Genomic DNA, 12405 nt, shown 5'->3' with positions numbered 1-12405 from the left:
ATTTTTACCACAAAACATATTTTATTTTCTAATTGGTCTCAGCTACCTACTGAATTGTTTCAAGTTTGATACCAACACATTGTCTAATCAAATATAGCAGACAATAGTCTAAACAGATAATCTAGGCTTATATTTAGGCATGTTGTCTGCCAAAACTGAGGGCAACAAAGAGAAGAAGTAATTGACTAAAAACAACACAAGCATCCTTGTAACGCTTTACACGTTTCCACATAGCTTCTTTGATAAGCTTAGAGTTCAGGTGTTTTAGGAAGTCATCTGGTGTCCTGTGGTGTGGTCATCCCTGCGATAGGCTACCTGCCTGGGTCGGGTTTCTGTTCCTCAGCAACAGGAGCAAACAGACACCCCGTGGGGAGAGAGAGAGAGAGAGATATGCAACTGTCCACTGTCCATCTCTGACATCTTGAACTACCCAGGTAAGAAGACATTAACTTTAAAGGTGTATTCGTGCATTGTCATTGTGCATATTTTTATTTTCAAAATTGATACCCAAACGAGGATAGAAATCTGCAGTGAGTGTGATCATATTGCATAACATCCCTTTACAATGTCTTCATCTAGATATCAGACTCAACCTTAGCTGGCTGATAGCCCACCACCTCTGACTGAAACCTGACACTGAAAAACATCACTTTAAATTAACACGAAATATAACAACTCCCCTTTCATTTACTTTCAACGTTCTGGGTCCCCGTATTGCTAGGGGGCACCCAATTAGTCTAACTGACAAAAAGGGCCATGCTCCACAGTAATGTCGGAGTCCATTCTCTTTATTGTAAGTCAGTGTGGCAAATGAGCTTGAAGCCTTTTATTTTGAGGTAAAATAACTGCACTGTGTTACTTTAAAGGTGTATTTCTCTGTATTTGTGTAATTGCTTTTGGTTGTCTGGGTGTTTGGATTTTAGCCTAAAGGCATAATCCATAGCAACAAAGCAAACCTCACCAAGTCACGGCCACCTACCTCAGCACACCATGGTCCGTGCTGTGCTTCATTCTATCATGTGTTATGTCAGAGTATAATATGAAATATCACTAGCATGCGCTAGATTGAAGCCCCCTTGGTGTGTTGTCGTGCCCACTGGCCGTGTGACTTGATGGCTTTGCTGTTGCCCTCAGGATGTCTGGACCAGGACTGGCTATCCGTCTCCATGAGTTTAGCAGAGAGGAAGCTGGACAGCAGTGAGTTACACCAGCTGTCCAAGAAAGCAGTGAGGTAAATGTGCTGCTAACTAAGTACAACAACTGGACATGTTAAATCTAACATTTACCACTAGACTACCCGCCTTTCTAGAACTGTCACTTGGTTCTATACAAATTCTGTGGTTCTTATTGCTGCACTAACATGGCCTTGTCACACTGTACTTTGATTGTTTAACCTTTTTGTAAGTGGCTTTGAATAAACGTGTGACTAAATGACTAAATGTGAATGGAATTCACACGGCTTTGTGAATTAAAAAAAACTGAATACATTCAAAATTGTGTGTGTGTGTGTGTGTGTGTGTGTGTGTGTGCCCCACATAGACAAGGGAGGGATGTTAGAGGCATGTATCCAGGACAACTAGGAAGAGTTCACACCCTACACTCACCCAGTCACAGGTAGTTTGCAGAGAAACTTGGCGTCTTAATGAATTATTATCCAATGTTTGGGGAAAGAATTCTTAACTCGCTAACTTTGCAAATAAATTCACACACATTGGTGAGTTTATATTTTGAAACGATAATCTGTGTTCCTATAGGGTGAGGTTTGCAACCCTAGAGTTCCCCTGCCGAGGGGGTGGTGAGCAAGATCAACACCTGCGGAACTTCGACCTGCTGGCCTGTCAGGCAGTGGCCTTGGCACCATCCAGCACTGCTGCCATGACATCCTATCAGGACCAGTTTGGCACATGGTCAGGTCTCTATGGTCAGTGTCAGTCTCACTACACTATATTTATTTAGTCAACAGACACTGTAATCCACTGTAAGTGACCCATATGGAACATTGTGTGTCAAATTCATATATGATCTTTTCCTATCAAGTAACAATATCAGCACACATACGTATGGGATCTTTTAAAAAAGAAACATAAAATGTATTTTTCATTTATGACCTACTTGGCATTTTGAAGGTCAGTGTGCCATTTCTTGTACGAAACCTTTATGCAAGCTCTTTAGCAGTCTTATCTAGAGACCTTTTCCATATATGGGACTAACCGTGACAATAGCCAGAGTTGACCATATGGGTTTCCATGCTTCATCTGAGAGTGTTTTACAATGTTTCCGTTTCTAAGAGCTGCTCCCAGACTCAGTACTCTGAGGTCCATCTGTATCTGTGCGATGAGACAAATATGTAACACAGCATCAGATGATCAGATCAGATTCTGCAATAGAGCTAGTGAAAACTAATAGCATGCCCACAAGTAAGGCTAGGCCAAAGCAGTTCTTACATGCTGCAGTTTTGTAATAGTGTGTAGAGTATGGTGTGTTGTAGTGAATTTATATATTGTCTAGCTTTTTCTTTTTTTTTAGTGAGTAACCTATTTTCTCAAAGCACACACATACGCACACACACACACACACACACAGGTAGGGACACACTGTTAGTACAATACCAGCAGTGTCCTTATCCCACTGTGGCATATTTTGATCATTTTGTCTCCTCATAACTTCAGCTGATAGAGTATACAGTGCATTAGCTGTGCTCACACTGAAAATAGCATCTCCAGGCTATTTATACTCTCCTTGAGACCGTTGTCTCTACACTTTGAGAGTGAAGTAGGATGTGATATCCAGCAGGATCTTTGGGTACACTCTGATCCGCTCCAACTTAGATCCTGGGAGAAAAATAGAAGGCTGCCTGCAGCTGCATGTAGGTCACTTTCAGGCTGGTGAGGAACAATCGGTTCAGCTGAGGACTTCATCAGGTCTTGGGAGTAAAACATGCAGTTAGTTAGTCATAGTCATTTATTTGTCACAGGCGTGGTAGTACAAGTACATATCCAGTGAAATGGGGAGGATGCAACTACTCTCAACTATGCAAAGGAAAGATTGTGTAAACTTAATATAACTACTGGTTAGTTAAAGGAGAAATCCAAGCTAGTTTTCAGATCTCCATTTCTCCAGGTCACCGATTACTGTCGGTACGAAGAAAACGAAAACAATCGGTTTTACCTAGGTCGAGTTGCTACAGCTACAGCGCTACACTCTGGGGGCATGTCCGTGAGCTGTGTAGCGCTGTAGCTGCCTGGCTACATTAGCTGCTGGCTGTAGCAACTCGAGCTAGGTAAAACCGCTTTCATTTTTTTTTCGTACCGACAGTACTCCTCGAGAAGCGAAGATCAATGTGAAAACTCGCCGAATTTCTCCTTTAAGTTATTTAGTAGTAAACACTTCTGTCCAAAGTTACTTTAAAAAATATAAGAACACAACAGAAAAAACAATAAAACAATAAATAAAACAAAACAAAAAACAGTAACAAATAAGAAATAAGTTTATAAATAATGCAACATAGCAAAATACATAAAACAATATTAACCATCATATTATAGGAAAAACGCCAATGATTACTTCAACAATAATAACAATAATTGTACCAAATTCCAAAGATTAAAACATCTACGCTAACAGAAATGTTAAAAAATAAATATATGCAATAAAAGTATAAACCTTTTGTTAATGTGCCCTGTTTCTTCCCCACAGCCCCTGATGAGACCAAGTATACGCTGCACTCCCACCCACAACCCTTGCAAGTCACTGAACAGAGAGTGACAACATCTCCATCCCAAACACAACGTCAGCTCGATTTAGTTTCCTGCTCGATTTGCCTGACTTGACTGGCATCTTTGATAACCTCTGGGCATGGATAAACACTTTTTTTTGTGACCTCATAGATTACTGAGGCATATCAACACTTCCAAAGCAAATACAGGAGTGAATGGGTGGCTTTCATCAGGTCATGTGATTGTGAAACCAGAAAACTAATCTCATGACTACAGTGTTACTAGCAACTTGACCTATGACCCCAGCAACATCGTCAAATGTCTCTTAGCTGGTCACCTAGACGGGTTGGATGACGCAATGTGTATTTATCAACCATTGATAATGGTAAATAAAACCATTATTTCATATTTTCACAGATGTTTGATAGACAGAAACTGCTTAAGAAGGCATTTAAGTATTACATTTTACTACAAAATTATGTAAAAGCATCCTCAGTATCCTCACAATCCTCCGATGATCTCTTCATCAAATCTTCAAAACATATCTGTATCTATTCATATCCATATGCACACATTGCACACCCTCATTCATTGGCACCCCTGGTAAAGCTCAGTAAAAAGAGGCATACAAAGTCACCTTTTCAAAACAGTTTAACGGCAATTTAACAGGATTAACTGAAACTGGAAAAGATACTCATTGCATTGTCTTAGTGTAGTGCATTATGTACAGATCAAATACCAGAACATCAAAATGGTTTGCAAGAACTAGGATGAGGCTGTTGTTTGTTTATAACTGGCTTTGTCCAGGAAATGGATTTTAAAGTAGTAGTAGAGGGTATTGTGTTATCAGATAAAAATAGAATGTGTCTTTATGATGTGTATCTCTTAGATGGAGGCACGTTACATCAAACACAGTCTTTGTAGTCATACAGAGTAGTGTTTATGTATGTGTGTGTGTGTGTGTGTGTGTGCTCAGAGTGTGACCTCTGCCTTAACCGTGTGTTTGTGTGTGTTCAGAGTGTGACCTCTGCCTTAACCCACCATGATTCACTGAACTAGAACGAGGCTTTTATTTGAGCAATTTTGTAGTTGCACAACAACATATAAGAGAGAGGGAGGTTACCTGCCCAGTTTCTGATAGATCAGGTAACAGCCTCACTGTGAATGTGTATGTAAACATATTTTGTCACTCTAAAAGCAAAAGAAAGAGAATAAGTAGATCATTTAAAAATGCTGATCAGGTATGTAAATGTATGTCTGTTTTAGAAAGCTTTATAAGTGGTGTGTGTCTGTTTTAGAAAGTTGTGTGTCTGTTTTAGAAAGCTTTATAAGTGGTGTATGTCTGTTTTAGAAAGCTTTATAAGTGGTGTGGGTCTGTTTTAGAAAGCTGTGTGTCTGTTTTAGAAAGCTTTATAAGTAGTGTGTGTGTCTGTAAGACCACTGGTCCGGTCACCTGATTGTTTGGAAATCTAGGAAGGTCTCTGTAGCTGATTCCCAATTTCTACTGTTGCATAGCAACCTCCCCCTGCCACCAATTCCTCCCGTACTCCTCTGCTGTAGAATGAGATGCATCTACAATAGACCTCTGAAGTTTGCCTACAAAAAAGCTGCCATCGTTGAGATCCGGTATCTTGCGATTTTCCCTTATGGAATTATTACATATATATGCAGACGTTTTGCTCAACACACTTTTGTCCTCTGCCTGTGGCTCCTGTGATCTTCAGTTGGCAAACTTAGATTTTTGCTACCCCAGAGCTAACTTTCTTTGCCATAGGTAGTTAGCTTCAATTAACACCCGGATCTCCTTATATGGGCAAAGACGGCAGCTTTGGTTATTTTTTTGTAGGCAAACTTCAGAGGTATATTGAGAACAATGAGATACAGCTAAAATTACATACACAGATACAATGACAATACAGCTACATCTAAAACTATTTTGCATTATCTACCTATTTCCATTTCATTTAAGGCCAAACCACACAATCCACTCTACCAGTACTGTATAAGACAGGGGAAATGTATGTTGCATCCTACAGAGGGGAAATGTATGTTTTATGTCATGACGTACAGTTAAACTTGTGTGACAACAAAGCTGAGTCTCCCTAAGTGAGGTGAGGGTGTCACTCTAAAAAGTGATGTGTTAAAATGACACATTGCTGTGTGTGCTCAGGGACAACACATTCTGTGTCAATTTCAACACAGCAATTATGTGTAGATAGCTGAATTGTGTGGCTGGCTGGGTGAAAGGATTTTTTTTGTTAGATAGCTGAAATTTGTCTTTAACCTTTCACCCAGCCACACAATTGCTGTTTTGAAATTGACACAAAATGTGTTGTCCCTGAGCACACACAGCAATGTGTCATTTTAACACATCACTTCTATGGCAGGTGAATAGCTCCTCAAAGTCTCTCCAAACACTGAATCTTTATATTCACCACTCAGATCAAACAGTTGAATTGGCAAACATGTACTCCGAGAGAGCCAGGGGGTTAATATATGGGTCTCACATGCAAATAGACGCCATGCATTCAACAATAGACCACAATGTAACCAAGGCTTCATTGCAAAAGAATATTATGTGGCTAATCTGTCATCCAACATACTGCTAACAATCTGCCATCCACAAAGAAGGAAATGAGCGGCTGTGTGTTTATCCTCCAATCCTTTGGTCACTTGTGTCATTGTCCATGTCAAAGTTGAACAAGAGTCGGTAAGCCATGGGTTATGTCTGTCAGCCTCTCCCCCTATAAAGGCTAGAGCATGCCAGCACCATCACAACAGGCACAAAAAGACTCCTTTCAGAGTCCAGGAAGGTCCTGCTTTGGCTACAAGTAAGTCTACTGATTGAGAAAAACAATTAATTTTCTCCATTTGATGCATACCAAATCTAGTTATAACTGTCATTGTTAATATGATGTTGTTTGATTATATTCATAGAGTTTATAAATTCAGATTGTATCAAATGTATAATATAGTACTACAGAAACATAGATGGCCACTGGTATTACTGGTATTTGTAGACACATAACATGTCAATGATTTTGATGAAAGTCTTGATTTGAATGCTTCCTTCTATACATCATTACATTACATTACATTTGGCTGACGCATTTTTAGCCAAAGCGACTTACATATGTCAACTATATTACAAGGGATTACATTGTCCCCGGAGCAACTTGGGGTTAAGTGCCTTGCTCAAGGGCACAACGGTGGTAGCCGGGAATTGAACCGACAACTTTCAGGCTACTGCACGCTAGCCCAGTTCCTTAACCACTACACTACCACCGCCCACATCACCTTATAACTCTTTTTGTCATTCGATCAACATGAGAGTTTTGTTCCATTGTTCATTAAAAAAGGGTCACCTCTGAGCTTGTTCTTATCTTCAACAATGATTACGCAATCTTCGCTTCACCACTTGTTGAACTAATCCCTTGAGTCGCTCAAGTTTCCTCATGTGTTCTTTTTCTTTCTTTTTAAATGGCACTGTGGACAATGTACGGCTGTTGGATGTTTACCCCACGGCTCAGGAAAAACGTGACAGAGGGGCCGAAAGGTCTTATACGCTAACATGAGTCGAGTTAATCATAATCACAGCAACCTTTTGTCACCCTCAACTCTTCAGGGATCCTAATTATATGTACCCAACAGAGCTGGAAATTACAGTCGGGAGTTTAACACGACACCAACCATTTCCACCCACCTTGCTTCTCGAACTGTACATAAAAGCTAGTTCGCCTGCCTCAGACCTTTAGACACGACACAACAACCTCTTCTCGACAACTCTCTGCAGATTGACAGGCAAGGTGTTTAAGTGACGCTCCACTTGCGTACCTGCCATGAAGGCTCTGGCGCTGGGTGAGATGCTGGGGCTGCTGGTGGTGGCGCTGGTCGCTGGTCCGGCTGAAGGACTGGTGCTGACCAAGTGCGAAATGAAGGCGGAACTGGAGGCCATGCTGCCCGATATGGACGATGAAGACGACGGCATGAAGAGGCCCTTCAAGATGGAGGACATTCTGGCTAAGAGTGAGAGTTTCCTGTTGTATTAAAGACACGTTTTTAATTGTTTAATGAATAATGTTTATGTTTTAATTGAAAATAGAGACTATTGGTGGTTTATAACAGTAAAGGGTGACTAATGATCCTTAATTTCCCTCACTTAATGTAGTGAATATTGAGTGAATTTTTGTATCTAGTGGTATTCACCTCTGACCGACACCATTGTGAACCCAAACAGTCAGAGAGGGTCAGAGAGTGAGAGAACCCTGTCAAGAAGAGGCTGAGAAAACCCTGACCATTCTTTTGCTCCTCTAACATTCTCCTGCCTACACTCTCCTCCTCTTCCTCCACCTCCTCCTCCTCCACCTCCTACTCCTCCTCTCCTCCTCCTCCACTTCTCCTCCCCCCAGTCATCTGTAATGTACAATTGGACTAAGACATGCTAGCGCATTAAGCCCTACTCTCACAGAATAGAATGATAAACCCTGTTGAGGAGAGGCTGAGAAAACCCTGACCATTCTTTTGCCCCTCCTCATCTCTCTCTCTCTCTCTCTCTCTCTCTCTCTCTCTCTCCCACAGTCATCTGTAAAATTGAGTTCACCACCCAGTTCAACACGAGCCAGGTGACCATGATGGACCCCCCCAAGCCCCTTTTCCCCGGCCGCAGGCCCTGGCCCCCCAGGAGACCCAGCGTCGGCGACGAGGGCTCCGGCTCCGCAGGCCAGGGCGAGGGTGAGCCGGTTCCCAAGCCCGAGAACCCTGAGGCTCCCGCGGACAAGCCAGAGAGACCGGTGCGTCGTCCTTGGGGCAGGCCCTTCGGGCGTCCCTGGTCGCCTCCCCAACGGGGCAAGCCGGCAGTGATGCCCAGGTTCCGCCCCATGGGGGGACGGCCGTGGGGGCGACCCCAGCAGGAGGACAGCCAGGAGGAGCCCGAGGAGGTGGAGGAGGAGGTGGAGGAGGACTCCTCGACCTGGACGCTCTACGGCATTTTTCAGCTGGCTGACCGAGTGGTGTGTGAGTCTGAGGACACGCCCTCATTGAACATCTGCCAGATGCCCTGCAGCGGTAAGTCTGGGCTGGACAAAGGGGGGGGGGGGTTGAAGTGCTGTGCCCCAGTAAATAAGTTACGGTTTTTAACTAGCTCCTGTTGCCTCTTTTATTAGGACTATGCCCCAGTAGTGTCACCCCTGAGCGGGGGTCCTTGTAATGCTGTTCTGTCAGAGGCAAGGGCAGGATAGGATGTACTTTATCCATTACTAATGGGCGAGTGGATGCCTTAATTGTTACATAATAGTAATTGTTGATTTTTTTCCCCCTATAGATTTGATTGATGATGATATCAGTGATGACATCGACTGTGTGAAGGAATTGAAGAGAACCCACGAGAAAATGTGAGGAATCTGATATCATTACTACAACTACTACTACTATAATAATAATAATAATAATAATAATAATAATAATAATGGACTTCACATCAGTAGCCTATCTTTCACAGATCATTGTTTAGAACATTTTGTGCAGACCGCTAAAGTGTTCCCCTTCTTCTCTTTCAGGAAATTGGACCCAGAGCAGAAATTCATGGCCCTCGCCATGAGGGCCAAAATGTAAGTAGAGACAACCATTTGTGCCAGGAGACAATTAAAGGACTCGCATATCGCAATCTCTTATATCAATTGTTGAAAAGGGTATTTTTGCCCCGATTTCTGTTGATTGTGTGTGTGTGTGTGTGTGTGTGTGTGTGTGTGTGTGTGTGACAGTGACAGTGACAGTGACAGTGTACCAGTCTCAGTGGCTCCTTGTTAATTTAACAGTCTTCGTTCAACCATAACTGATGCTTCCATTATTGAGGCCTTCAACACAATTGAGTCAATGAAAGCACTTGATGACAATGACATTGTTTTTCTATAAAAAAAAAAATGCTATTACAAAAGATTGATTGATTGATTGATTGTTTGATTGAACCCTGGACAATGGTGTAAATTATCTGAACAACCAAAAAAATAAAATCCTGGAGTTTGATCTCAAATTAATTTGAATACAATACAATAAACTTAAGTAGGCCTGCTATAAGATCACAAAACCAATCTTCCCCTGAGTCTAATAGAGACATGTGTTGTTGCAGGATGGCTATGATGTTCCCCATGGAATGCCGTTCTGTTGTTGCCGCTGACTACTTCGCCGAGTGCCCAACGGACTGATGAGACGCAGGGCGATCTCTTGTCCTTTCCTTGTGATATCCTGCTCACAAATACAATGTCCGTTACACAGTCTGTTCTGGTGTCTGTACCTGGACCATGTGTAATGTGGCTTCCATCAGCTTCTGTCATTCTAAAATAAAAAACTGTTTGAACAACTGAAAGAATTAGCTTGTCATTGCCCATGAATCTTTTGCATTTTATATGAAAAGTATAACAAAATAATGTGAAACCTTGTTTTTTTTTTCCCTTTCATGGGGCTCAACATTTCTGGTGATGCCCCTGTTATTGCCATTGCAGGCACAAGGTTTTGGATATTGCAACAATTAGATGTCAACTTGTATGATTTTTCTTCAAATTTGGCTGATCTTCCTTCTCTATGCCTGACCCTGTCGCCACACATCACAAAGACAATGTTATCTTCAGGGCAATGAGATCCCTGCAGTGTGGACTATGAAAGAATGCAAGCGTCAGGGGCGGAGTGGCAATCGGGATGGTCGGGAGTTTTCCCGGTGGGCCGGCCGGCCCAAACAGCTTTTAACGCGGCCGTGAGTCGTACATGAGAAATACATATAGAAAATCTTCGTGACATACAATTCAAAGTTCTTAGAAATCCAACCAATATGTATACCACTCGCTCACTGTCTTCATGTTTACCCTGCACACTCATCTCTCCCATGCTGATTTTTGCGAAGGCTAGCCTTCATTTTTTATTTTAATTGATTTTTGTCTTATTCAGGCGTTACAGAACTTTCATGGTCACCAATAAAAAAAAAAGACAATTTAATTCGTTTGTTTGTTCTTAAATTAACGCAGGCCTAGGCTAGAATGGAGCAAAGCCTCTTGGGAATGGGGAATGTGTTTCTGGTTTATCCAATGAACCGATTGCAGGTCAAGTCTATTTACAGAAATGTAGGGGGATAAATGAGCGGGCCCCCGTCTAATGGCATGACCCTACAAGCGATCAAGTTCGAGGAAAAGTCTTACTGTCTATGGGAAAACTACAGGATTTTTGACAGTCGACGGATTTGCGTGGTTGCTTGCTATTTTACACATGGATGGAAGGCAGAGAGAAAGGTTAGCGGAGCTGAAGCATTGATGTTATTGCTAGGCAGAAACTTGCACAAGCTAGTCTTATGTTGATAAGCTATATATATAGCCTAGCCTATGACTAATTACAGTAATGGGCCACTCAGGCTGATAAATGGTTTGTGGAACTCGTTGGAACTGTCATATGTAAGCCTTTATAGGCCTACTTTAATCTACCTACAAAGTGCCTGGTTTTTCAATTATTTAATTACCTGTGTTATTAGCAGGGTTCTCAAGTTTTGAGCTCAGCTTGGAGTGAGTTTTTTTTTTTTTTGGGAGGGGGGCACTCACTCACTCACTAAAATGTTTACTTGTGTGCTAAATCGTGTGCTCATTCAATGAAGGTAGAATTGAATTGAAGTAAGTGCACTATTTACTAAGGTAAGTGCACCATGTACTAAAATAACTGTGTAAAACTTGCACATATAGCAAAAGGTGTGCACACATGTACGGATTATCAACCAGTGGGCCCCTAGATGTGAAAAGGGCCCACTTCAAAAGGTTGGTAACTCAGCTTAGTTAGGGTGGTCTGGGGGCATGCTTCCCCAGAAGACATTTTTAAAAAATAACCCCTTAAATATAAACTTCTGGTGAGTTTTGTGGAAAGAAGCATTAACCCTTTGAGACCTTTTTCAGGAAAGTCTGGGATTTGTACCCATCTTGCATAGCTATGTCTCTTATGTCAGCCTTTATATCAAAGGGAAACCATGTGTGTTTTTATGTCACCAGGAAGCATGTCAGTAGAAATAACTTTTCATATTCAGGTGGGATAGATTGGAATCTTGAAATATAATAATCTTGACGGTGGGATATTCTATGGCTCACCAATTTACGAGATATACGTACTGAGTGAGACAAATATTTTGTTTATTAGGCTAATTGCTTTATTCCCTTGAGTAGCCTATTGTCACCAAGTGACCAACTTTTTATTTTCTTTTTTTATACGGACAGCAAGTTCATTATTTTGGGTTGCTATTACATTATGATGGTTGGCAGCTCATTGTCTGCAGCAGTCCTTGTATGTATATGTATGTATGTGTAGCATACTCGCTCAAATTGATAACACTCATTGATAATAAGCTAATTTTCATTCATTGTTGACATGGTTCATGGAGGCTCAGACGGGTGTCTGATGAACACGCCACTAAAAAGCAGAAAACGAGTGCGAGTTGCAGCCGTGACGACAGGGAAAGTGCAGGCAGCCACCAGAGTGATTGGTCGTATAAAATGAGCGTTGCTGATGTCTGGGTTACACAAAGCTACAACGACACAATCATTATGTTTTCTTAATGACCGACAGTTTAGTTTAGTTTATAAATAAAACACATTGTGCAGTTTTGAAATCTTAAACGTGTGACCCCCACATACGCACACAAGCATAATGTGGTTGCAGGGAGGGGATG

General features: G+C 41.7%; 1 protein-coding gene and 1 long non-coding RNA gene across 2 annotated transcripts; both read left to right on the top strand.

Moving 5' to 3' along the window:
* The first annotated feature begins 314 nt into the window (after nt 1–314).
* LOC125298191 lies at nt 315–4605 on the top strand. The gene is made up of 5 exons (XR_007194178.1): nt 315–434; nt 1135–1231; nt 1540–1614; nt 1755–1921; nt 3697–4605. It is a non-coding gene; the product is annotated as an uncharacterized LOC125298191 (long non-coding RNA).
* A 1844-nt stretch (nt 4606–6449) lies between these two features.
* On the top strand, nt 6450–10077 carry LOC125298148. The gene is made up of 6 exons (XM_048248855.1): nt 6450–6547; nt 7510–7742; nt 8295–8780; nt 9037–9106; nt 9272–9322; nt 9841–10077. Exons 2-6 carry the CDS (start codon nt 7556–7558, stop codon nt 9914–9916), a joined length of 870 nt encoding a protein of 289 aa, XP_048104812.1. The 5' UTR covers nt 6450–6547; nt 7510–7555; the 3' UTR covers nt 9917–10077.
* Nucleotides 10078–12405: the final 2328 nt, after the last annotated feature.

The sequence above is a fragment of the Alosa alosa genome, chromosome 7 (assembly GCF_017589495.1).
Source record: "Alosa alosa isolate M-15738 ecotype Scorff River chromosome 7, AALO_Geno_1.1, whole genome shotgun sequence".
In the NCBI taxonomy this organism is placed as follows: domain Eukaryota; kingdom Metazoa; phylum Chordata; class Actinopteri; order Clupeiformes; family Clupeidae; genus Alosa; species Alosa alosa.
The sequence above is the reverse complement of the archived record's forward strand: the minus strand, read 5'-3'. Positions and strand labels throughout refer to the sequence as shown.

What these genes read in the sequence shown, in the direction of transcription:
- LOC125298148 (XM_048248855.1), top strand. Translation starts at nt 7,556, where the DNA reads ATGAAGGCTCTGGCGCTGGGTGAGATGCTGGGGCTGCTGGTGGTGGCG. An exon ending in AAGAGAACCCACGAGAAAAT is followed by an intron (nt 9,107 to 9,271) that starts GTGAGGAATCTG and finishes CTTCTCTTTCAG; the next exon opens with GAAATTGGACCCAGAGCAGA. An exon ending in CTCGCCATGAGGGCCAAAAT is followed by an intron (nt 9,323 to 9,840) that starts GTAAGTAGAGAC and finishes GTGTTGTTGCAG; the next exon opens with GATGGCTATGATGTTCCCCA.